This window comes from Sarcophilus harrisii, chromosome 4 (assembly GCF_902635505.1).
Source record: "Sarcophilus harrisii chromosome 4, mSarHar1.11, whole genome shotgun sequence".
Taxonomy (NCBI): domain Eukaryota; kingdom Metazoa; phylum Chordata; class Mammalia; order Dasyuromorphia; family Dasyuridae; genus Sarcophilus; species Sarcophilus harrisii.
In genome coordinates, this window is record NC_045429.1 from 120816567 (window position 1) to 120840573 (window position 24007).

A 24007-nucleotide genomic window follows, 5' to 3' on the forward strand; every position below is an offset into this window, starting at 1 on the left:
ATTTCAAGCTATGCTAACCAAGGCCAAAAATGGAAAGATGGTGGCCTAAGAATTGCTAGGGTGCTTGCATGGACAAGCTGGTGTGAATACATATTCACATAGCTGATAGAGGTGAAGAGAAGGGGAGAAAAAGTAATAGGTACACAGCAAACTCTATCTTCATTCCAGACTCATAGAAAGATAGGGAAAAGTCAGTCATTGCAGATAAGCTTTATTCAAGTTTTTTACAAGCTTGATATGCAAGGAGAAGAACCACTATAGTCTATATTTGTACCAATATAGTAATTACTTTGTTGTATATATTTTGTCTTTACAAACATCACAACCTCCTTGTAGACAGGGGATATCCTTTATATATTTTTGCATGTCCCAAGGTGCTCAACTCTGTTAAACACACAGCAATTCTCAGTGTATCCTTATTGGTGGACTGATAGCTTGCTTAATTGATTCTTCTATTTATAAGACTATATGTGTAATATCTGGTTATATTCCACACTTCAACAAAAACAGCATAGCTGCTCAAATTTATTAGAATAAAAGACAAAGAAACTGCTTTGATAGCATATTATGTTTTAATCTAAAAAGAAGATTAAATTCAAAGTTTAACAATATGAAAGACTACCAAATAAATTTTGGATTAAACCTTTTCTTTAAACAAAGATGAAACACATTTGTACTTTTTACTGTTGCTCCAATGTTTACAATCCATTTTTTTTTGCAAATTTTAAATATATTCATACAAGTTCTTTTCCATGAGTATTTGATTTGCCATAAAGATTTTTCCCAACCAGAAGTCCAAGCCTAGACAGCATCACAACTAACTGTTATTCATTTCTTGAATGTCATGCCCCAAATTCATGTTTTTGGAATGCAGCAAAATTTCCTCCAAACCTCCTTCCAGGTTTGGAGATGCCAACAGATGTTTGATATTTCTGCTACATACACCCTATAGGTATTCAATTCCAGAATCTTTTCTCTCAGCGTCCCATCAGACACAAAATTCTTAGCTCACCTGCAAATTCTTCCTTCCTGGAGGCATTCTTGGAAGTGTGAGAGGGGAGGTCAGAAAACCTATCTTTGACTTCCAAGGCCAATGGCTAAAGCATTGACTGGCCGTGTCTCCTGGAGGCAACTGTTCACCATTTATTCAGGTGATAGCTTTACCTTCCATTGGACCTGAGGGCAGCTTCAGGTAGAAGAGGGTTCTGCCAGGTGTAAGGGAAAATCAAGACAGACAAGCATGTTTAGCCTGCCTTGTCTCTCCATAATTAGATTTACTATCCGGAATAAATCTACCTCTTTACTGCCTAGTCCTGACAGCAGTAGGAACATGCTCTAGGGTTTGGCAGGACCAACTCTGAGTGACACTCCAATTCACCTCATTCTCTCTCCGTTTGCTGCATGACTAATTGGAGCCAAAGGCAAAACTTAAGCAAATGATTACAATGGAAGGTGCATAGCAAATGTTTAGAAAAATCTATTTTCCTACAAGAGTACTAAATGTAGTTGTTTAAATCCTGTAGTGGTTGCATAGCTCACTGCATGAGCATGATCTTTGGAAAGCAAAAGAAAACATAAACCCTTCCCTATGCTACAAATCCATTCTTAATAACTGCAAAGCTGAGTCAGCGGTATTTTACAAACTTTCTTTGGAAACCTAAAGCTTCCAACACTGATTCAAGAATATTATGAGTACAGTAGATTTCAATAAAGCAAATTGTCAGCATAACTATGTTAAATGACTGTACTGGTTAGGAAAAGAGGCATGGTATTAGAACCAAAATAACCTACTATAATAAGATGGTATCTACTACATTAATGTTTGCAGAAAAATGCTTTAAAATTTAAAAAAAAAAAGTTCAAATGCAAACTTAATACATCTCCACCAAGTACAGATTTCAAAGGTCAAAAGAAGACACATACATTGTATGTGATTAATTTTTTTTTGAAACTAGCCATTCCATTTTCACAGATTAAAAGTCTGCTTAAATATCTCATTTCTACAAAGTGAATTTACATTTAAAGTACAAAGTGCAAATACTATGGTTGTTTTTTTTTTTTTTCTTAATTGCCTTTTGGTGAGGGAATGTCCCACATGTCGAAGATCTGCCTTGCTATGATAGCCATTCATCCTTGTTTCTTTGGCTGAAAAGAGAAAAGGGTATTTTAAAAGGTCAGATTTAATCATATATTTTAAAATAACATTATATGTATTTATATAAGAATATAATTGTTTTTCTTTTAAATATTTAAAGATTAATCAGTTTCCACTCATTTTCACCAATTAAAAGAGAAAAATCCCAGTAGATTCAAATTGATTTCAAAGTAATGAAAGCTTGGTTGCTAAAATAATCAGTAAGTTCAATAGCAATTAATAGTCAACATTTTGTGTAGATATCAAATTTTCCATTTCATAATCCTTGTCTCCTCTTTCAACTCCCAAATACATTTCAAATTAAAGATATCAACCAACAAGATATTGAGTTTACTCAAATACTCAATGTGTAAAATGGAAAAATAATCAGTCAAGAAGATAAATATTATTTCAAGGAGAAGGAAAGATTATAAAGTTGAGGATATTGATTTTCCTTTAAAAATATCATTCTCCTTTTGGGAAAGATTTTACAAAAAATATTAGTTTCAACTGAAGAATGTGTTTTTATTAACTCTCTCCCAAAAGAATTCATTGGTATTTCCCTGGTATACATCTTTTCCCCCATCTTCCAGCTCATTCAATTAGGACAAAGGTGCTAATAAAGCTATGGTCATAAGTTTGAAGACTGTATAATCCAATTAACTAGGTTTTATATACACACATAACACCCCACCCCACCCCACATACACACACATAGAGTCTTGTGACACTAAATGCATTTCTATTTTTCACTCCTTTTGTAAAGGCAGGCTGCCAGAGAAAAGGAGAAAAGATCCCACTAGCTCAGCATTTTTTAATTATTAATAAGGGCAAAAGAGCCAAGTAGGAATACACATGCCCATGTAGTGTTTACCACAGTTATGAGCAGTATCTTGAAAAAGACAAGGATTTCATTCATAGTCCTAGAATCAAGCACCTTCTACATTCACACTGGTATAGCCATGAATTCAACTGTTTCTAGGAATATCATATTGCTGGGCCCCAGTGATTATTTTCCTGATTTGCTTCATTGGTCTACATAGAACACAATGAAATGGAGCAAGAGATATTATGGAACAAACAATAAAATTCTCTGGGGATACAATTACCCTAAATACTGCATATGGAATCTTTTAATGGGACTGAGGGTATGTTTCTCAAATCATATAATGACTACCACATAAACTTGACTTATGTAAAGGTACCTTTCAGAAAGCTCAAATTTACCAATGGTTTCATAGAGCAGGGGTGTCAAACATGTGGCCCCCAATATTCCCCAGTGAAGGAATGAGATTTAAATGTCATGGGCAAATATTAACAAAATGAATAAAAATACAATAAAATAGAGATAATATATTTTAAGTCAATATATATGGGTCCCCCAGGGATCATTATGTACATTTTATTGGCCCCTGTTTCCATTTGAGTTTGACAGCATCATCTTAGAACATTCTAAATTCAAAACTGGAAGTAATCTTAAAAGCTTTTTACTCATTTTTCAAAATAAAATAATTTTATATACTGTGTATTAATCATTTTATATATCATAGCTATAGTAATGCAAATAACTGATATGTATATACACACATACACATTAGTGAGTTGGTTATTTTAAATATATAGAGAGATATGTATACCATATGCATATATATTAGCTCATAAGCAAAACAATGTAAAGACAAAAACTGAAGAATATTTTTATTGACCATGCTCTATTAAAGAAATAATGGGAAACTTTATTTAAATGACTATATTCAGAAATATTTTTGGCTAAGTTGTGAAATAATATATCCATTTCCTATTACATGAGAATTTGTAATTCCTTAGAAATTATATATATTTATATATGTACAAATATGTACATATATACATTTAAGAGCCAAAAGTGATAGTCCAAATCTGTGAGGCTGAAGTCAATTTTCTTGATCAGTGAGTATAGTGATTAGATAACTGGCTTCAAAAGCAGGAATCCTTTGGTTTACAGTCTGCCACTGGTATAGATTGGCAGTGTAATTCTGGGTAAGTTACTAAATTAGTACAACGCTCTAGGCAACTCTTTAAAAGTATAAATTTCAGAGAAGGTATTAAGCTGCATTGATAGAGGGAATTTCCTTTATCCTAGTATCCCCTATAATAAGTGAAATCACAGGTCTCGTCCCTATCTCCAAACTAATTTTTTTTTTCCTTTTGATCCTTTGCAGCTTGGCATTTTATTTCTCTAAGACAGTTTAGTTGTAAACTGGTATTCATGAAGTTTTTAAGAAACACATTTTGATAATAGATTTTTTCATTACAAAACATGAATCTGAAAAGAAGGTCCACTGTCTACAAGACCACCAAAGGAATCCAAGACACAAAAATAGGTTAAAAATCCTACAGAAATAATACGACTTTTTATGTTATTCAGTTTGATTTACTTGGAAACAGTATTCCAAGTATCTTTAAAATCAGAACAATTTGACTTTATTAAGAAACTGGTGAAGTTAAATTAATAGAACTAATATGCACTTCAGTACAATGGATGAGCAGAAAGGTACAAACATTTTGAAATCTACTTTTTCTTTGGACAATAGATGATATTGCTCTGATGAAATACAAATTTCAAATAGAAAAAAAGAAAAGAACTGAATAGAGACCTTAGATGGGTCATCTTTAGTATTTTTTTTTTTTTCTGATTAAATGCTAGAAAAGAAGTGCATCTTCTTGGATAGTGCCCCCTATTATCTTTTTTTCCTCACAAGGAATATTTATAATTGTTTTATTATTATACTACATAAATGTCATTAGTGGCTCACCCAGCAAATTTTAATTACAAAGTCATGTTTTACAGTAATAGTGTCAAAAAAAAAAAACAAAACTTTAAAATGTATGGGTGTATCTAAGAGAACATTCTTAGCAGAATAATGGGCAGTATTTTCAACTGACTATTCATGAGTAATTGAATCTAGTGCATGTGTACCCTTGATTGAAAGTTTGGGGAGTTCCAGTTTTCTAAATTGTTTTTAGGCCAACCCATTTTTAAAGTGTAAGTGGTTTGTGGAGGAATTTTAAAAGTTAAAACCATAAATATTTGCTAAACAAAGAAAAACTTATCACAAATCTTGTTCTGTGAAATGGTTTTAAGCTTCAGCCAAGGTGTAGGAAGTCTCCATTTAAAAACCATAACAAAAGCAGAATTTGCTTTAGGAATTTTGTAGGGAACATCAAACTAGGAAAGAGGCAAAGTAAACAACAAATTGACTAGTTGAAGTGAGGGAGGGAAATTTGCTCTGGCCTTTTGAGATAGAGAAATGATTCAACTTATGTTTGTCTTTTAGCAAATACTCTAGATTTGAACAAAAGAGGGAGAGGGAAAAATACTTATGACAATTGTGTCTATTTATTTCACAGATTTGCATTATGATCTTTATACATACATAGATTGATATAGATATCTAATGTACTATATCTGTGAATATATAATACATCTACATAGATGTTAGTATATATACAAACAACTATATACATATGCGCACATATATAGGTATTCCATATACATCTATATATTCTATATAAGGTCGCTAGATGGTACATCAAATAGAATACCAAACCAGCAGTCAGGAAGAGGTGAATTCAAATCCAGTCTCAAATACTTACTAGGTCTGTGACCTTGGGCAAGTCATTTAACCCCATTTTGCCTCAATTTCCTTATTTGTAAAATAAGCTGGGGAGATAAAACAAACTATTACATTATCTTTCTCCAATAAAATTCCAAATGGGGTCAAAACTGTTGGATATGACTAAAATGAGTGAACATATATTCAGTGTATACTTATATATTCTGCCTACAGGATTTTAATAATCCTTATAGGATATTACACTTACCTGCCTGTTAGAAGTACTTTCAGAACTGACTTTAGGAGCTGAAAGAAAAATAAGCATTTCAAATTATATTTCATTTCACATAGTTAGTCCAACTTCAGAGAAGTATCTTGACTAGTCTTTACTTGGATTCTAGCTCCACATCTCTCACATTTATCTCCTTCATTTTCATACCTTGATGCAAACCTTTGTCACCTCTGACCTTGAATATTCCAATAGCTTCCTCATTTCTTCTACCATTTATTTCTCCTCTCCAATTTATTCTTCACAAGGCTATATTCTTAAAACATAGATCTGATCATTTTATAACCTCACCCCCAATCTTCAATATGTTCCCATTGCTTTTGGGATAAAAAGCAAAATCCCTATGTGGATCGTGAAAGTCCTAAGTAATCTAACTTGGGCATCCTTATTTTTCCAGCCTTATTTCATGACACTTTCTCTTTATATCCTTTTGCTCTAGTTAAAGAGTACTGTCAGATTTTTCCCATATATAACATTCCAGCCCCAACCACCATACTTTTTCACACACACGAAAAAAATCCTCCCTATCTTGGATATACCCAATCCTCATCTGTGCTTTCTAGCACTCTAACTTCTTTTAAAGAACTGTTCAGAATGTATTTTTCCCTACACAAGGCCTTTGATGATCTCTTCAATTGCTGTCACTATTATCCTTCTTTTTTTCCCCCACATATCTCATAGTTGCTTATTTGAGCACACATTGTCTCCCTTATTCCACCTTACCTTTAGGAAAATGGATACTCTGTAATGACAGGGACTATTTTGTTTTTGTCTCTGAATCCCCAGAAAGTCCAAGAGAGGGCCCCTTCAATGTACTTAATAACTCAAATTTGTTGAACTTAAATGAATACTCAAGTTGATCGCAGAAACTATTCTTAAAATATAGGCAATTGCTATTTTAGACATTTTTAACTGAAATTCTGAAAGAAATGTCTGTTAAGAAATGATTATGTATTAGGGCATCATATAAGAATATGCTCATATACAAATAAAGTTGATAGCAATCCTCAGATCTCCTATTTTGTAGAATGCTAATTCCCACCAATACATGATTCAAGGTAACTCCTAATTTTTCAGAAATAAAATTATTTCATTTAATAGCATATCATCCTATCTTATATTAGATCTGTGTTTAAATTGACAAGATAAAATTTAATGTATTAGTATAATAAGTATTCAGAAAAAAATTGTGGAAAAACAGCTATCTTGTTTACATCTTCATTCTCTCCCTCCACACTGATTTTTTTCTCTTTTGCCAACAAACATATTCAGATCTCTCCAATAATGTTAATATAACAACAGATCCATAATGTTGGGGATGTAGGTTTTTGCCTCAGTAATAAGAATTATAACCTAAACACACCAACCTTTGTTCTATAACTCTAATCTGGGTCCTCCCATTAATTTGCATGAGCAACTCAACTTAACAATTTATGGTATTCCTCATATTCCATTCACACTACTCAGACACCAGTGGAGTATACAAGCTGTCCTACCAATCTTGCAACCTCTACTGCCTTTTCTTTTCCCCACTTATATACTTTTCCACTAACATCATTTACAACATTTCTCCTTTAGCTTCCTAGTTTCCTATACAATAAAAATGAGATGATTTAGTCACTCATAGAGTTTGTCATCAACAAAGGAGTTCATATTTAGAATACTAACAGCTAAATCAGTAATATAAGCAAATTGACTACTGACTAATTTTTAAAATTATTATTAGCATCTTCTACCTTCTTTTTTGCTTCTCCATTGTCATTGAAAAAGGGGAAGTATCTGCACAGGATTTGGGGCACTTTTTATCTTTCTTTGTTCTATGAGTTGATGTTTCCAAGAATTTATCACCACCACCAGCATTCTTGACCCCAGAGAAGTGCCTATCCTACTTGAATATAGAACTCTTTCCTATGTCTGTCTCCAGAGTAAGTCTCCATAAATAGGACAATATCCCAAAATTTCTCAGTTATTATAACACAGAAATGCAAGGTCCATGAAATAAATGCTTCTGATTCTTTTCAGATAAGCCCTTCAGGGAACTGGAGGAAAAACATTTTTTAATGGAATAAAGACTTCCCTTCCCTATCCATAATCTGATTTTAGGGAAACAATGTAGAAACAATGTAAACTCTATCTGCTTAAACTTCCTTTATCCCTAATAGGAACCTATCCTAGTGACTAATGATTGACTTAAGAAGCTCATGCGAAAAATAACTTCTGTTCTAAAACTCTTGGATGTTTTATGCAGTAGAAACAATTTGTAAAATCTAAAAAGATAATCTAAGAAATGCCAAGTTTTGATTAATTCAAAGATTTAAGAAGTTAGAAAAAGTTCTTACTATGACGTTTCTTTGTGTTTGCTTTACCTTCTTCTTTTGTAACACCAAGGCAGCCCATTAATTCTTGAACAGAGATGGATTTATCATTATTCACATCACAATACTCAACAAATTTCTTAACACACTTCTTGGGTTTGGACTTTTTTCGAAGGAATCTCTTAAAGGGTTTGATTTCCTTCTTGCCGATGTCACCACTAGAGTTTTTATCAAGAAGCTTGAAATACCAATGGACCACTCTCTCTTCTAGAGTATGACTGGGATCAGGTTCTGAAAGTCTAAAATGAAAACAAAGTATGAGATTTTCTTGAAATCCATTTGTTTATATAACACTGAAAAAAGGCTATATTGGTTATTTACCATGTTTATCTATTCTCTGTCTCCTACTAAGGGACATAAAAGAAATACCACTTAACCCCTGTCTTTAGGGAGCTTGAGGTCTAATTGAAGTAGGGAAAATGGCTGCAAATAATGATATAAATTTGAATTATCTTAAGTTTTACAAAACAATACATAATACTATGACATTAGTTCATCAACCTTATTCCTCCTAGCTATGTGTTGCTCTCTTTTCCAAAAGCACAGATAAAACCTATCAACATGCTTAGCAGTGGTTTCTACCTAGATTTTTTGGTGTAATGGTTTTTGAGTTCTCACATATTTGCTTTAGGAAAAAAAATTACATTTTTCTAAGGTTTTAGAAAAACACATTTTTTTGTATTTTGTTAAAATTTGTCAATTTATTTTGTCAAAAAGTTGTCCATATAGCTTTCTAAATTACTCAAGTATTCTAAGATATTGTTGATTTAGTAAAAGTCAGGTATTGTCTTTGGTAATGATCAAATTGTAAATAACACAACCATACTTATTTTATATAGTTAATTCAAGAAGATATTCCAATTCAAACAGGAGACCAAACAGCAAAGAAATCAATTGAATTCATATGTTTCTAGTTCAATTTGCACTTAACTCACTGGTGCTATTCTAGTGTTATTTCTAAGAGGGGTTTATGTATGTGCATGTTTGTATTTGTGTGTATGTGGGAAGGGAAATCTTTAATTTTATTTTTTAGAGAGCTATTTTCTGTTTCCAGTTCGCTAAATCTATTTTTCAAAGATTTGATTTCTTTATCCATTCTGTCTTTAAGTGAATGGGATGACTTCGCCAGACTCTCTTGCCAAGCCTCCCTCTCCTTTTCCCATCTTTCTTCTAGCTCTCTTGTAAGAGCCTTTTAAATTTCTTCTATGAGAGTCATCTGTGCTGAGGACCAGATGATAGCCTCCTTTGGGGATTCATCTGGAGACAGTCTGTTTTTAGTCTCCTCGGGGTTTAAAGTCTGCTCTCTATCCATATAGAAGCTATCAGTAGTTAAGATCTTTTAAAATGTTTTGCTCATTTTGTCAGAGAAGAATCAAAGAAGACAATCTAGCAAAGAAAAAAAAAACAAATGGAATTTGTTTTTTTGAGGGGGAAGGGGGGAGGTGGGTGGTGTTATCGAGCTTCCTTTACAGACTGTGGGGGGCAGCAGTGAGGCACTAGGAGGACAGCAATGGCTGTACTGCACCTGCACTCTGAGACTCTGAGAGCGTGCTGAGACACTGTGGGGGGATAGTCAGGTCCCGAGAAACTCTAGCTGTTCAGGGTTGCAGTCTTTTCCCCCTGTGTTTTTAGTTTTTAGCTTCTCTGCTTGTCTACTGGCTTGCTGCCAGGGCAAAGTATCCAATACTGTAGAAAAGCTCTCCCCGCAGAGACAGCTGAGATCACATCCCACCCCCCTCCAGTCTGCTCTGTGAGAGCTGCCTGCCATGCTCTCCCTGCTGCTACCTGCCCTCATCCTGTCCCCCATCTAAAACCGTCCTCGCCCTCGAGCAAAAACAGATCTTTCCTGGTGAATTTCAAAGATGTGTTCTCTTGGTAATTATTTTGGTTTTTTTTTCAATCAAGCATTAATTCTGAGGCTTGTCATGAATCGAATTCTGAGAGAAAACTCGGAGTTTAAGCAAATGTGTGCCTCCTCTCCATCATCTTAATCCTTTTCTTTTCATGTCCTACTCTTAAATTACTGTAACAGAGATTTTTAACTGAGGGAAAATAAAATTCTTGGACGTTCATTCCTGTCCAGTTACATTACTGGATTTTGGACTTCAAAACCATTTCAATGTTTCATTCTGTAGCAACTTCCCTCGGAGTTAGGGTTTCTTTACCCTGGAACATCTAACCATCCCTATAGCCTTCACAATCTGAAATATTCCTCTGTAAAGGCCTACCCCTTTCTTCCACTGGATAGTTTCTCCTGGGACCTCAGTTTTGTGGAGGGACTCAGGCTGACCCTCAATTCCCTTCCAGGCCTTCTTCTTGGCTTCCAGACTTCATAACCATATCCTTGGAGATACCTTCATTTCCTTCGGTATGTTCTTTAGCTCTCTTTTGGGTGTCTTCTCCACCTCAAGCCTACCATTATAATGTAAGCTCTTTTACTTATTTATTTGGTACTATGCCTGGCAGGCACAGGATAAGTGCTTAATAAATGCTAGTTTGTCTTCTTCCTTCCTTTCAGTAGAACAGAACTGAACTAAATTTGGGGAAAAATGATTAAAACTATATCCTAGATACTAGAAGTTGAGAATTAATCCTGAAAATATAGGGGGGAAATTTTCATTACTTCTCAGAAAAAAAAAAAAGAATGATGATTAATATGTCATAATTGTGCCAATGTAGGGAAATCAATGATTCTCTTTTGATTATCCTTAGGGTACAGAAATGAGCCCCAGGAAAAAAATGTTCTCATTAGACTGGTATTATAGAAGGAAATTTCAAGTGAAGCAAAAACTGGTTCATGTCTTTTGGCAATAGATTTGAAGAACTGGTCAAAATAATACAGAAAGAACAATATGACTAAGTATTCCAAAAGAAAAAAGAACTAAAAATTACAAATTCAGTATTCTAATTAATAATTGCTAAAATTCAATCAGACAATGTCAAGAGTTCTGGGCAGAACCCACATTTCTGAATAAAACATGTAATATTTCTTTTGGAGGATTTTTTTCTATGATAAACAATATTTTCATTTTCAACCTTATTACAAAAAGTACTTGAAGGAATGGGATTGGGATAGGTTGTACAAATGGGACCAACTTCTAATTTCAAAGAACATAGGTTATGACTTTCTATTCAACTTAATGTTTTGTATTTATTATAGTTAAGTGCCTAGAGCATCACTGAAAGATAAAAAAATGACTTACTCAAGATCACATAGCCTACTATTGAATAAAGTACCTATAGATATCATTTCCTTCCTCTAGATTTTATTTTTCCAAGGGAAGACATGTTTTGTATTTTAATGCAAAAAACATCATTCCCATGAGTGTCAGTTAAACCTGATTATATAATATTGTTGTGTCAGTTTCAGTGGCAATTATGAAACGTTCATTTCAAATCCCTTTAAAATGAAGTACAATTTACCTGCTTGATGAGGAAGAGGGATCAGAAACAGCATGTACCATATCAGTGGACAAAGCATCCAGAACACTGGTCAGGAATTCATTCTTCTTGGCCCCAGGACAACCTGAAATTTCAAATATATATACATATATATTTTTATATTTAAAAATATGATCACATGAGAGACAGCTAGATGGCATGGTAGATATGAGTGCTTGCTTTCAAGTAAGAAAGCTCTAAGTTCAAATCTGGTCTTGGACACTAGTTGTATGACTGTTGGCAAATCATTTTATTTCTTTCTGCCTCAGTTTCCTTAACTGCAAAATGGGGGTGGCTGTTGGTGGTGAATCATTTTTTTTCAGTAATGTTTGACTCTTTGTAATTCTATTCCTTCCTTCCTTCCTTCTTTCCTTCCTTCCTTTTTTCCTTCCTTCCTTCCTTCTTTCTTTCCTTCCTTCCTTTTTCCTTCCTTCCTTCCTTCTTTCTTTCCTTCCTTCCTTCTTTCCTTCCTTCCTTCTTTCCTTCCTTCCTTCTTTCCTTCCTTCCTTCTTTCCTTCCTTCTTTCTTTCCTTCCTTCCTTCTTTCCTTCCTTCCTTCTTTCCTTCCTTCCTTCCTTCCTTCTTTCCTTTTTTCTTCTTTCCTTCCTTTCTTTTTTCCTTCCTTTTTTTTCTTTCCTTCCTTCCTTTCTTCCTTCCTTCCTTCCTTCCATCCTTCTTTCATTTCATCCTTCCTTCCTTCTATACTTCTACCTCTCTATCCATTGTGAAACAAGTTTCACTTTGTTATATTGCTGAGGACTGCGTGTATTTTCCTCCTTTTTATTGTAGGGCTTTAATTTTTTTTTAAGTGTAAAAACCATTCTTTAAATAGAATTTTATTTTTCCTCAGTTATGTATCAAGAAAACTTTTAGCATTCACTTTTGCAAGATTTTGAGTTCCATTATGCTATCGAATTGTACATACCCTTTGATCCAGCAGTGTCTCATACTGGTATCCCAAAAAGATAAAAAAAAAGGAGGAAAGGATCCAAGTATGCAAAAATATTTATAGCATCTCTTTTTGTAGTGTCAAGGAGCTGAAAATTAAGTGAATATCCACCAATTGAGGAATGGCTGAATAAGTTGTGGTATATGAATATAATGGAATATTATTGTTCTTTAAGAAATTATAAACAGTTTGATTTCTGAAAAACTTACAAAAACTAATGCTTAGTGAAGTGAACAAAACTAAGAGAACATGTGCACAGTTACACTATGGTGATAAATTGTGATGTACTGGGTTCTGTTCAACAGTGAAATGAATCAAGGCAATTTTATAGACATGTAATGGAAAGTACTATCCTCATGAAGAGAAAGAACCATGGAAACTGAATGTGAATCAAAGCATAGTATTTTGACTTGTTGTTGTTGTTATTGTTGTCAGTTGTTTGTTTGCTTGTTTTTTTTTTTTCTCGTTTTTTCCTTTCATCTTTTGATCTGATTGTTCTTGTGCAGCATGACAAATACAGACATATGTTTAGAAGAATTGCTCATGTTTAACCTATATTGGATTGCTTGCTGTCTATGGACAGAATGGGAAAGTAGGGAGGGAGAAAAATTTGGAACAGAATGTTTTGCAAAGGTCAATGTTGAAAATTATCTTTGCATGTATTTGGAAAAATAAAAAGGTATAAAAAACAAAACAAAACAAAAAAGATTTTAAGTTCCAAATTTTTCTCTCTCCCTCTTCCCTCCCTTCTACACACTGTCAACAGTTTAGTATCATTTATATGCCTGCTATCATGTAAAACATATCTCCATATTAGTCACAATTGTAAGAGAAGAAACAGATCAAAAAACGTAAGAAAGTATGAAGTAAGTGAAAAATATGTTTCAGTCTACATTCAGAGTCCTCAGTTCTTTATCTGCATATGAATAGCATATTCCTTTGTGATTCCTTTTTTTTACTTGTCTTGGATCATGTATTACTAAGAGGAGCTGAGTCATGCTTTGCTTATCATTATGCAATGTTGCTCATACTGTGTACATTGTTTTTCCTGGTTTGCTTATTTCACTTTGCACCAATATGTAGAAATCTTTCCAAGTTTTTCTGAAATCTGCGTGTTCATTAATTTTTTGCACAGCAATTTTCCATTACATTCATAAACCAAAACTTGTTCAGTCATTCCACAACTGATGAGCATCCCATCAATTTCCAATTCTTTGTCACCACAAAAAGAGCTTTTATAAATTGTTTGTATTTTTTTGTAATAAATAATATTATAAATTATAAATTATTTTCTATTTTTTGTGATCTTTTGGGGATATAGACCTACTAGTGTATTGCTATATTAAAGACTATGTACACTTTTTTGTTGCCCTTTGAGCATAGTTCCAAATTGTTCTTCTAAATGTTTTTATCAGTTCACAACTCCACCAGCAGTGTAAGTGTCCCATTTTTCTCACAATTTCTTCAACATTTACTTTCCTTTTTTGTTATATTGGGAATCTGATAGATGTGAAGTGGTATCATAGATTTGTTTTAATTTTCATTTCTCTAATCAAAAGCAATTTACTTCTTCATATGACTATAGATAGCTTTGATTTCTTCATCGAAAATTGCTTGTTCACATCTTCTGATCATTTATCAATTGAGGAGTGGCTTTTATTCTTATAAATTTGACTCAGTTCACTATCTATTTGAGAAATAAGACCCTTATCAGACACATTTGATATAAAGATTGTTTCCAAGCTTTCTGCTGTCTTCTAATCTTGGTTGCTTTGGTTTTGTTTGTACAAAAACCTTTTAGTTTGACATAATGAAAATTATCTATTTTGCATTTTCTAATGCTATCTCTTGTTTGGTCATGAATTTTTCCTCTCCCCATAGGTCTGACAGTAGACTATTCATTGCTCTTCTAATTGATTATGGTTTCACTCTTTATGTCAAAATCATATACCCACTTTTACCTTCTCTGGATAGTGTGAGATGCTGGTCTATACCTTGTTTGTTTCCTACTGTTTTATACTTTTTCCAGCAGTTTTTGTCAAACAATAAATTCTTACCCCAAAAGCTGGAGTCTTTGGGTTTACCAAACATTAGATTATTATGGTCATTGACTACCATGCTGTATGTACCAAATCTATTTCACTGTTCTCCCATTCTATTTCTTAGCCAGTACCAGATAGTTTTGATGATTACAAAGTTTGAGATTGAGTATCATTGGACCATCTTCCTTTTGTACATTTTTATTAATTCCTTTGATATATTTGATGTTTTTTTTTTCCTTCCAAATGAATTCTGTTGTTGTTTTTTCTAGTTCTATCAGATAATTTGTGACAGTTTTATTAGCATGGCACTGAATAAGTAAATTAGTTTAGTCAGAATTGTCATTTTTATTATATTGGCTTAATGTGCCCATTAGCAATTGCTATTTTCCTAATTGTTTAGATTTGACTTCATTTGTATAAAAAGCGTTTTGTAATTGTATTCACATAGTTCCTGTATTTATTTTGGCAGGTAGACTCCTAAGTACTTTATAGTGTTTCCAGTTGTTGTAAATGAATTTTTTAAAATATCTTTTGCTGATAGACTTTGTTGGTCATATGAAAAAAAAAAAAAAAACAACAATGACTTAGGTGGATTTTTTTTCTATCCTGCAAATTTGTTAATCATTTAAAGTAATTGTTTTAGTTAGTTCTCTGCCGTTCTCTTAAGTATATTATTATCTCATTCGCTTAATTTTTATAGCAAGTAAGCTTTTATAGCATTTATTGAGATAATTACATTATTTTTGTTGGTTTTGTTTTTGATACAGCCAATTATGACAATTTTTTTCCTGATATTGAACCAATCTTGAATTTCTGGTATAAATCCTGCTTAGTTATGATACATAATTCTGGTGATAGATTGCTATAATCATCTTACTAGTAATTTGTTCAAAATTTTTGCATCAATATCATTAGGGAAATTGATCTATAAGTTTCTTCCTCTGTTTTCGCTGTTCCTTGGTAAGATTTGGTAATAATTTAGCAAGATTTCTTTTTTACCTGTTTTTCAAATAGTTCCTATAGTATTGAAATTAATTATTCATTAAATGTTTGGTAGAATTCACTTGTGAACCCATCTGGTCCTAGTGATTTTTTTTCCCAGGGAGTTCATGAATGGCTTGTTCAATTTCCCCCCCCCCCTAAGATTGAGTCATCTAGGCTTTCTGCTTTCTGAACTGTTTTTCAAGGTAATTTATATTTTCGCAAATATTCATTAATTTTGCTCAGATTGTCATACTTATTGGCATAGAATTGGGGAAATTATTTCATAATGATTGCTTTAATTTCTTCTTCATTAATGGTAATTTCAACCTTTTCACTGATACTGGATATTTGGTTTTCTTCTTTATTTTTAATTAAATTAACCAATAATCCACCTACCTTGTTTTTACCCCCATAAACCAGCTCCTAGATTTATTTATTACTTCAATAGTTGTGTTTTTTTAAATAAAAAAAAAAACTTCCAATCATTAATTTCACTTTTGATTTTCATGATTTCTAATCTGTTGTTCAATTAGAGATTTTTAATGAGCCCCTTTTCAAGTTTTCCTTTGAGTTATTTTGAATATTTACAGACATGCCACATCATCACAGTTTCATCTTGTAATTTTCTTCTTTTGAAGTTCACAAAGAATTGGACACTCTGGTACTAAGAGGGAAAAATTAAAGTCTTTCCTATCATCTCTCTTTAGAAATGGATACAGTTGGCAGTTTTCAGTGGTACCTCTAATGTGTGATTCTATAGATTTGGAAAGATCCCATGATAATATATCTTCTTTCCCACTTATTTATTAATCCCTAAAATTCTAGTAAGGCTTTAATGTGTTAAATTTAAGGCTCAGAGATCTATTAGTTTGAAGTTACTAGTATGAATAAACAAGGTCCTCAACTCATTCTTGATAGAGACATTACAGAAATTCTTAGACCACTCTAGCTTCAGAATGCTGATGTTCTTTGGTAATAAGAATGAAGATGACAAACACATAGCTGCTGACAGGCTAACTTCTGCTCTGTGAAAAATTAATTTTAAAAAGGAGTGGAAAAGTCTTAGAAAATCATTCAGGGTATCCCAATTACTCTGGAGTCTCTCCAGTATAGAAAAAAAGAGCAATATATGAAGGTTTAAGGGGAAAAGATCAGTCCATCAATGGGGATTAATAATCTCATTATATTTCCCAGTGATGCCTTAAGCAAAAGAAAGAATTATCCAAGATTAGAAAGCTCTGTTTTAGAAAATTATTTCTCAAAGGAACCATGAGGAAATGAGGAAATAAGACCCCATTTAGAATGTGAGACTAGCTATTTCTGAGACTTGATAAAATAAGAATGACTTTGGTTTTTTTATTCTGTAATATAGCAGCTAGATTCTGGGAAAAAAATATGTTTATGCAGTTAAAAGTACCGTGTTTCTTATAAATTTCTCTTTGACACTTGGGACTTTTCTTTTATTCTTGTATATATAAAAATTGTATATAAAAGGAATATATTTAAGCCAGGTCTACTTCATTAACTTCCCATATCAGAAAACAGATGTGAATCTTCAGCAAGAATGGAATGGGAGTGGAGATTGAGAGGACAAGGGGGAGGTAATGCTCTTTTCCTTTGAACACATCTGGAAAAGACTGATTATTATCTACAGAGAACATAGACATGATGAGATTGGTACCTACTCTTTATGTAAAGGGAGAAAATAAGTTATCTATTGGTACATGTATATGACGAAATATCTTTCTTGGAAAGAAATAACATGGATATTTTTGCTACCCTGAAAATTTTAGTGGTTCATCAAAAACTTTTTGAAATGCCTTTTTGGCTCTATACTTCTATAAAATGGTACCTTCCTTTGCCAGTATAATACCAACCCTGCCACTCAAATAGGCCAGGTCTATCTTAACCAGAGAAATGGAACAAGGAAATTTAATGGCTTAAAATTCTATAGGGAAACACAGTTTATTTTATTCTTTGTTCTTATATCTGTGAGTCCTCACACAGGCTCTAGAATGTAATAAATGATTCATAAATATTAATTGATTGTTGATGAATGGAAGACAGAGGAGGGGAACTTTGCAAGTCAGCCTGTCTCTAAACCAAAATTATAAGAAGTCACAAAGGAAAATACATGGGTGTGCCCCTTTAGAAATATTCAGTCAAACTTTGGCCCATCTTAGATGGTCTTAAAATCTTAAGATACTTGAAGTTTTTAAAGCTACCCCTTAGGACTATTCCAACTAGGTTCCCATTAAAGTGAACAATAAATTTTCCAAAGTGGCCATATTCTTTGAATTGATCTGCATATTTCCATTGCATTGGGAAACATTTACCATGCTTTATATAACTATACCTTTGAATTGTGTGGATTTCAATACATTCAACAGCATTAGATTTATTCATTCTTAGTAATCATTCATTAGTAATCACAGAATCTCGAGATTGGAAGCAACTCCTCAAGTTATCTTATTCATTCTGAATTCAGCTAGGAACTTTTTTACAACATCCAGCCACCACTTAAGTGAGTGATGGGCAGGCAGCTCACTACTTCTTGAGACAGCCCATGCTTCTCTTGTATGGGTCTAATTGTTAGCCAAGGCCTAAAAACTACCTCCCCTGAACATTCACCATAATTTAGCCCTCACAGGCCAACAAAATCAAATCAAATCTTAATGTCAATCCTGAAAGGGAAGAAGGAGGGGGAAGGAGGAAGAGATCAGGGAAGAGAATAACCATTTTGTTGCAATATTGTTCAATCATTTTTTCAGTAGCGTCTGACTCTTCAGGACTCCATTTTGGGGTTTCTTTCCAATGATACTGGAGCAGTTTGTCATTTCTTTTTTTCTAGTTCATTTTATAGATGAGGAAAAAAAAGCAAGCAGAGTTAAGTAATTTGCCCAGGATCACACAGATAATAAGAGTCTGAGGCTGGATTTGAACTCTGGTCTTTCAGAGTCCTGGCTTATCACTCTTTCCAGTATGCAACTCAACTGCCTCTTAATAGTTGGGGGGGGGGAGGGGAGAAAGCTGAGTATATGATGATTTAAAAGCTAAGTCCCTCAAGTTTGTTTGTTTTTTTTAAAGCAGGGGTAGGCCAAGGGAAAGCCATCTTTAATGATTTCTCCCTCTCAGATTGCCTCCCATTTGTTGTTTATACATCTGGCATAGATCTAGTTATTGCATGCTGTCTCCTTCAATAGAATGAAAATTCCTTGAGGACAAAGACATTTTTTCCCTGAGTGTCCTCATCTCTTTGCTTGTTGTCTGGTATATAATAGGTATTTAATAAATGCTTATTGATTAACTGTCTGAATTTAAAATAAAAAGAAATAACATTGCATACTTTTAGAGGGAAAAGGTAAGTTTTTAGTGCATAGAGAGTGATGATAGTAGGGCAGAAAACCCACCATGAAATATTGCTACTAAAACCCAAAAGCTAGCTCCTGTAGAAATGTTCATGACTAACTCAATGACTTAAGGGAAAATGAGTAGCCACAAAATAGTTACTGTTCAAACACAGAGAAAATATTCAGCTTCTGACAAGTCATAACTTCAGTGGGCATGTACATAGGTGCAGTTGCAGGTACATGGCCTTGAGAAATAGTGAACTCTTTGTTCTTGGCAGGTGTTATCAAGATGGCACAACTCTTTTGGACCTTTCAACCATGCCACAAACCATGCTGTGGATAAAAAGGTAGGTCTGGGCCACTTAGGTCTTATGTAATGAATAATTTATACACATGCCAGTATGTAGTGAAGGAAAGGTTAGCCCAGGCTGAAAGGCTGATAGTTCTCCTTTGCCTCCCGCTTCCTCTAATTTCGTTTTGTCCAACTGCCTATATTGTGTGGCTTTGACAGCTTACATAAATAATTTGTTGTTAAAGGGTTGGAGTTAAAACCACATGGTGTTACCCTGGAGGTTCAGAGATGTAACACAAAATTAAGTGTTTACTTTAGGGATAGTTTTACCCACAAGTATGTTCTCCATTCAAACACAGAATAGGCTTTAGAAACCTTAGACCAACAAATACATACCACGCATGACAGGAACATACACAAACACCTCACTTCAGTTAGAAACTCAAGAGGCTCATTTAAAATATATAATATATGTATGACCTGTCCTATTACTATGCCCTCACAGGCTGCTAAGAAACCAAAAAAAAGATCTACTTGTAGAAAGAAGGGAGAAAGGACTTTGCTAGGTCCCCCAAGGCTGAAGAAGCTTTATAAAAGATAGATGGATAATTCTCATTTATTTAGAAACCAAGTGCTTCCTGTGGAAACACTGAAAAAGGGAATAACTTAGCTTGAAGAATATATTCTAATCTTGGATTGACTCCCAATGAGCTGTTATTTTGTTACTAACCACTCCAAGCCTTACTTTTCTCAACTATAAAATGTACTAGTTGGATCTGATCACCATCAGTCAATCAAAATAGCAAGTCCTGTGTGAAGGAATATAAAAACAAAAATGAACCCATGAAAAGCTGTATACATTTCCTTCCAATTCTAATAATCAGTATGTCTATGAGTTGATTCCTAAAATGTACACAGGTGGCATACATATAATAATAACTCACATGAATACAAAATTCTTAATGCAATTTTAATCTAGTAAAGTTTAAAAATGCACCAAGACTTGAGACATCTGGTATGGCTAAGTTTTACAAAGCATGTTACATATATTATCTCAATTGATTCTCACAACAACTCTATAAGGTAGATGCTATGATTATCCCCATTTTATAGATGAGAAAATAAAAGCTCAGAGAATGAGGCTTGCCAACTTGTCTACAGTACTGGAGCTATTAAATATCTAAAGTCTTTGGACAGGGTTTTAACCAGAATCTCCCAGTATATCACTGAATTTCATACTGTATCAATCTCAGATCTAGTATGGGGGGGGGGTAGTTGGATCATCATCATCAAAATACCTTTATTAAATATCAATCAGATCAATTTATCAATCAAACAGTTCAAGCTATAGAATCTCTACTTCATAGTCTAAAAGGGATATCAGAGATTATCTCGTTCAGCCCCTTCAACCTACAAAGAAGAACACTGAGTAGTTATTATAAGAGAGAGGATGTGAATATAGGTATTTTGAATGCGAAGTCAGCATTCTTTCTACTCTGCCATGCATGCTATCTTCCTGTTCACAAGAAGTTTAGCTTATGAAGTTTTTCTTCTTTTTTTCTTTCAATGTACAAATTGATATTATAGAATGCCACCTACTTCATTGCATGATAAAAGCTTTTTGCTAAGCTTACTCCATTCTATTTAGGTTGGAATACTTCCCTATTAATTTTTTATACTCGAGTTAATATATTACAAAGTGAAGTGGACAAGTGGCAATGATTTCATTCATTTACTCAGTATAGAAAATGAATACTCATAATCCAAGACAAAAGATTCAATCAATTCAATTTAATTCAATCTTCATCTCTACCCCCTTTCTCCTTACATATTTAAATAATTTGATTCAATTCAATAAACACTGATTACAAACCTCTTATATGTAATCATTGGCAAAGTGTTGAGAATAAAACAAAAATAAAGTAATCCCTGTCCTCAAGAATAGTTTCTTGAGGGAAGAGCCAGACAGACTATCTGGTTAAATCAGGAACTTAAAAATTGTCCTGCAACCCTAATCCTGAATTAAAATTTCTACTAACACCTCTGTCAGGAGGTGTAAGGAATTTAGAGCAGATTGAAACAAACCTTGGGTCAGACTTGGAACTGCAATTTAGCCCAACATGCCTCACCTTTTTGTAACCAACCAGGACCACAAACTCCACCAAACCCAGGTTACTGAAATCTTTCCCAAATCTTCTTCCTTACTCAAAAATTGAAAATCAAATCAACATGATCATTGCTTCTATGATAACCTGATGTCCTATAGTATCATTAGGAACTATTCTGATTCTATGTCACATATGCTTAAGCCAAACTTTACTTCCCAGGCCACTGTTTCTTTTCCCCTCATTTATTATTATTATTATCCATGCTGACCCTATACCCTCCCATTTCCCTAATCCATTCTATCTTACATTTCCATTGTGTATTTTAGAATACCATCTATTGGTAGCAAGTTTCCTTTCATACTGGATAAGAACTCTCATAGAGCAAATATATTTATACCAATATTATCTACATGTTGATCATGTATTTGATTTTCTATAAACAGATTGTTCCTTCTTTCTTTTCCCTCACCTTTGCTTAAAGTAAAATGTAATGTAAAGTAAAATGTAAAATAAAATGTAAATCCTCTTTAAGGATCTAAAATTGTTTAATTTATATCTTTGACTCTCCAGCACCTTATATGTTTAATAAATGCCTATCAAACTGAATTAAAATGACACACATACAAGAAAAATTAAAGAGGGGAGGAGAATGTAATAACAAATGCATAGATCCAGACCAGCTTCAAAAGAGAGATGACACCTGAACTAAATTTTGAAGGAAGACAATGATTCTGGAATGAAGATTCTCCAGGCAAACAAGATGACTTGAACTAAGTGCACGGATATGGAACATGGTGTATAGAGTTTAGCAAATAGCAGACTAGTGTAGACGAGAGGTCATCTGGAAATATAGGTAGGAGAAAGATGGAGAATTTCAAATGTTGAGCAATGGAATTTTTATTTCACCTAATGAGCAATGGGGACATACTAAATATTTTTGAGTAAAGGAGCGACATAGTTAGATATGTTTGGGGAAAATATTTCGGCAATTATTTGAAGGATGGGGGCAAAGATCCAAGACAAAAAACAGAGATGCCAACTAGAAGGACATTATCACAGTCCAAGAGAGAAGTAATGAGAACCTAAAATAGGGTTAAATGTTTGGGATGATAATATTGATGTGAGATGTTGTAGAAATAAAATCAATAAGACTTGGATATCCATTATTAATGGGGTAATAATATTGATGTGAGATATGATGCAGAAAGAAAATCAATAAGACTTTGGTACTTATTGGTCATGGGGTGATGGTATTGATGTGAGAGATATGATATGGAAAAAAATCTATAAGACTAACATTCATTGGTCATGTGGGCTAAGGAAACAGTATTACATACATACATTACAGTATGTTTGCCAAGGAAATCCCAATGAGGTCCCAAAGATTTGGAAATGACTGAAATTACTGAACAACAACAAAAGAAATAAAGACAAGAGAAAAGTCAGATAACCATTTTAAATACATAATCCCATTACATATTTTGCACACATAAATCCTTTGTACTTTTTTCTAATATTTTTTTTCTAACAAGAAATAAATATATTTTAATTCTGTCAAGAGAAGATACAAAGCAAACAAAAATGATGAGGCAACTACCTGATAAGGTAACTAAAAAGACAAAATGAGATACAATATTTGTAGCATTTTTTAAAACCTAATATGTGGTCTGTGAGAGTTACTGCGGCCAAAGAATCTATTATCCTGTTGGCAAAGTGGTGATAAACTACTCTGAAATTCACTAGGTTGGGCCTCAGATGACATACATGCAGTCCATTAAGGGACCTACACCTATGAGGGTTTTCAGCTTGCTAGGATCTGCAAGTATTGAAGTAATGCTACCACAGTGTTTGAGAACCTTGGCTGCCTCTACTTCAATGATGTCTGGCTGAAGACTTCAGTGGTATAAGACACAGAGCAAATAAAACTTCAGTTCCAAATAGGAGAAGCTTGTAAAAAAAGATTCATAAAAAGCAAATGTATAAATCCAACTAATGAGAATCAGGTTGCCGTGCTTATTTTATGTCTGACTATGCTAGGATGAAAAGATTACACCTATGGTAGAGGAGTCTGAACTGACAGTTCTTTTACCAGCATTTGAAAAATGAAAATGATGTCTTACAATCACAATGCATTTAAGTAAACTGCAGTCAGAGGAATATATGTCAGTCAGGATGTGCCCCCATGTCCATTGATCCCAGAGTCAAAACCCTTTCTACCTTATCATGCTCTGAGACTACATAAGAGGTAATTGAATCAGACAATTTTGAGAATACATAGAAATACTAATAATTGAAGATAAATAAGAATTTGAAAAGGAGGAGGTAGAAAATGAGTGTTCCATCTCCAGATAGAATGGCACAGTTTACGAAACAACAAAGACAAAATAGATTGAAATGTAGGATATAAAACACTAAATAATGGAATAAAACTCTATATATGTAGTTTGA

General features: G+C 33.5%; 1 protein-coding gene across 5 annotated transcripts in view; it reads right to left on the reverse strand.

The window, feature by feature from the left end:
- Positions 1-512: 512 nt before the first annotated feature.
- The window catches only part of SMOC2 (SPARC related modular calcium binding 2), a 257220-nt gene continuing 233725 nt past the window's right edge, over positions 513-24007 (reverse strand). For 3 of the 5 annotated variants that reach the window (XM_031937463.1, XM_023503328.2, XM_031937464.1), the window contains 4 exons: positions 11818-11920; positions 8359-8633; positions 5999-6036; positions 513-2145 (listed from right to left, as the gene is read on the reverse strand). In XM_031937463.1, the coding sequence (XP_031793323.1) occupies positions 2128-2145; positions 5999-6036; positions 8359-8633; positions 11818-11920 (434 nt within the window). In that variant the 3' untranslated portion in view covers positions 513-2127. The remainder of the gene's footprint in view (positions 2146-5998; positions 6037-8358; positions 8634-11817; positions 11921-24007) is intronic. The other 2 variants (XM_031937465.1, XM_023503329.2) reach the window with 1 other exon arrangement.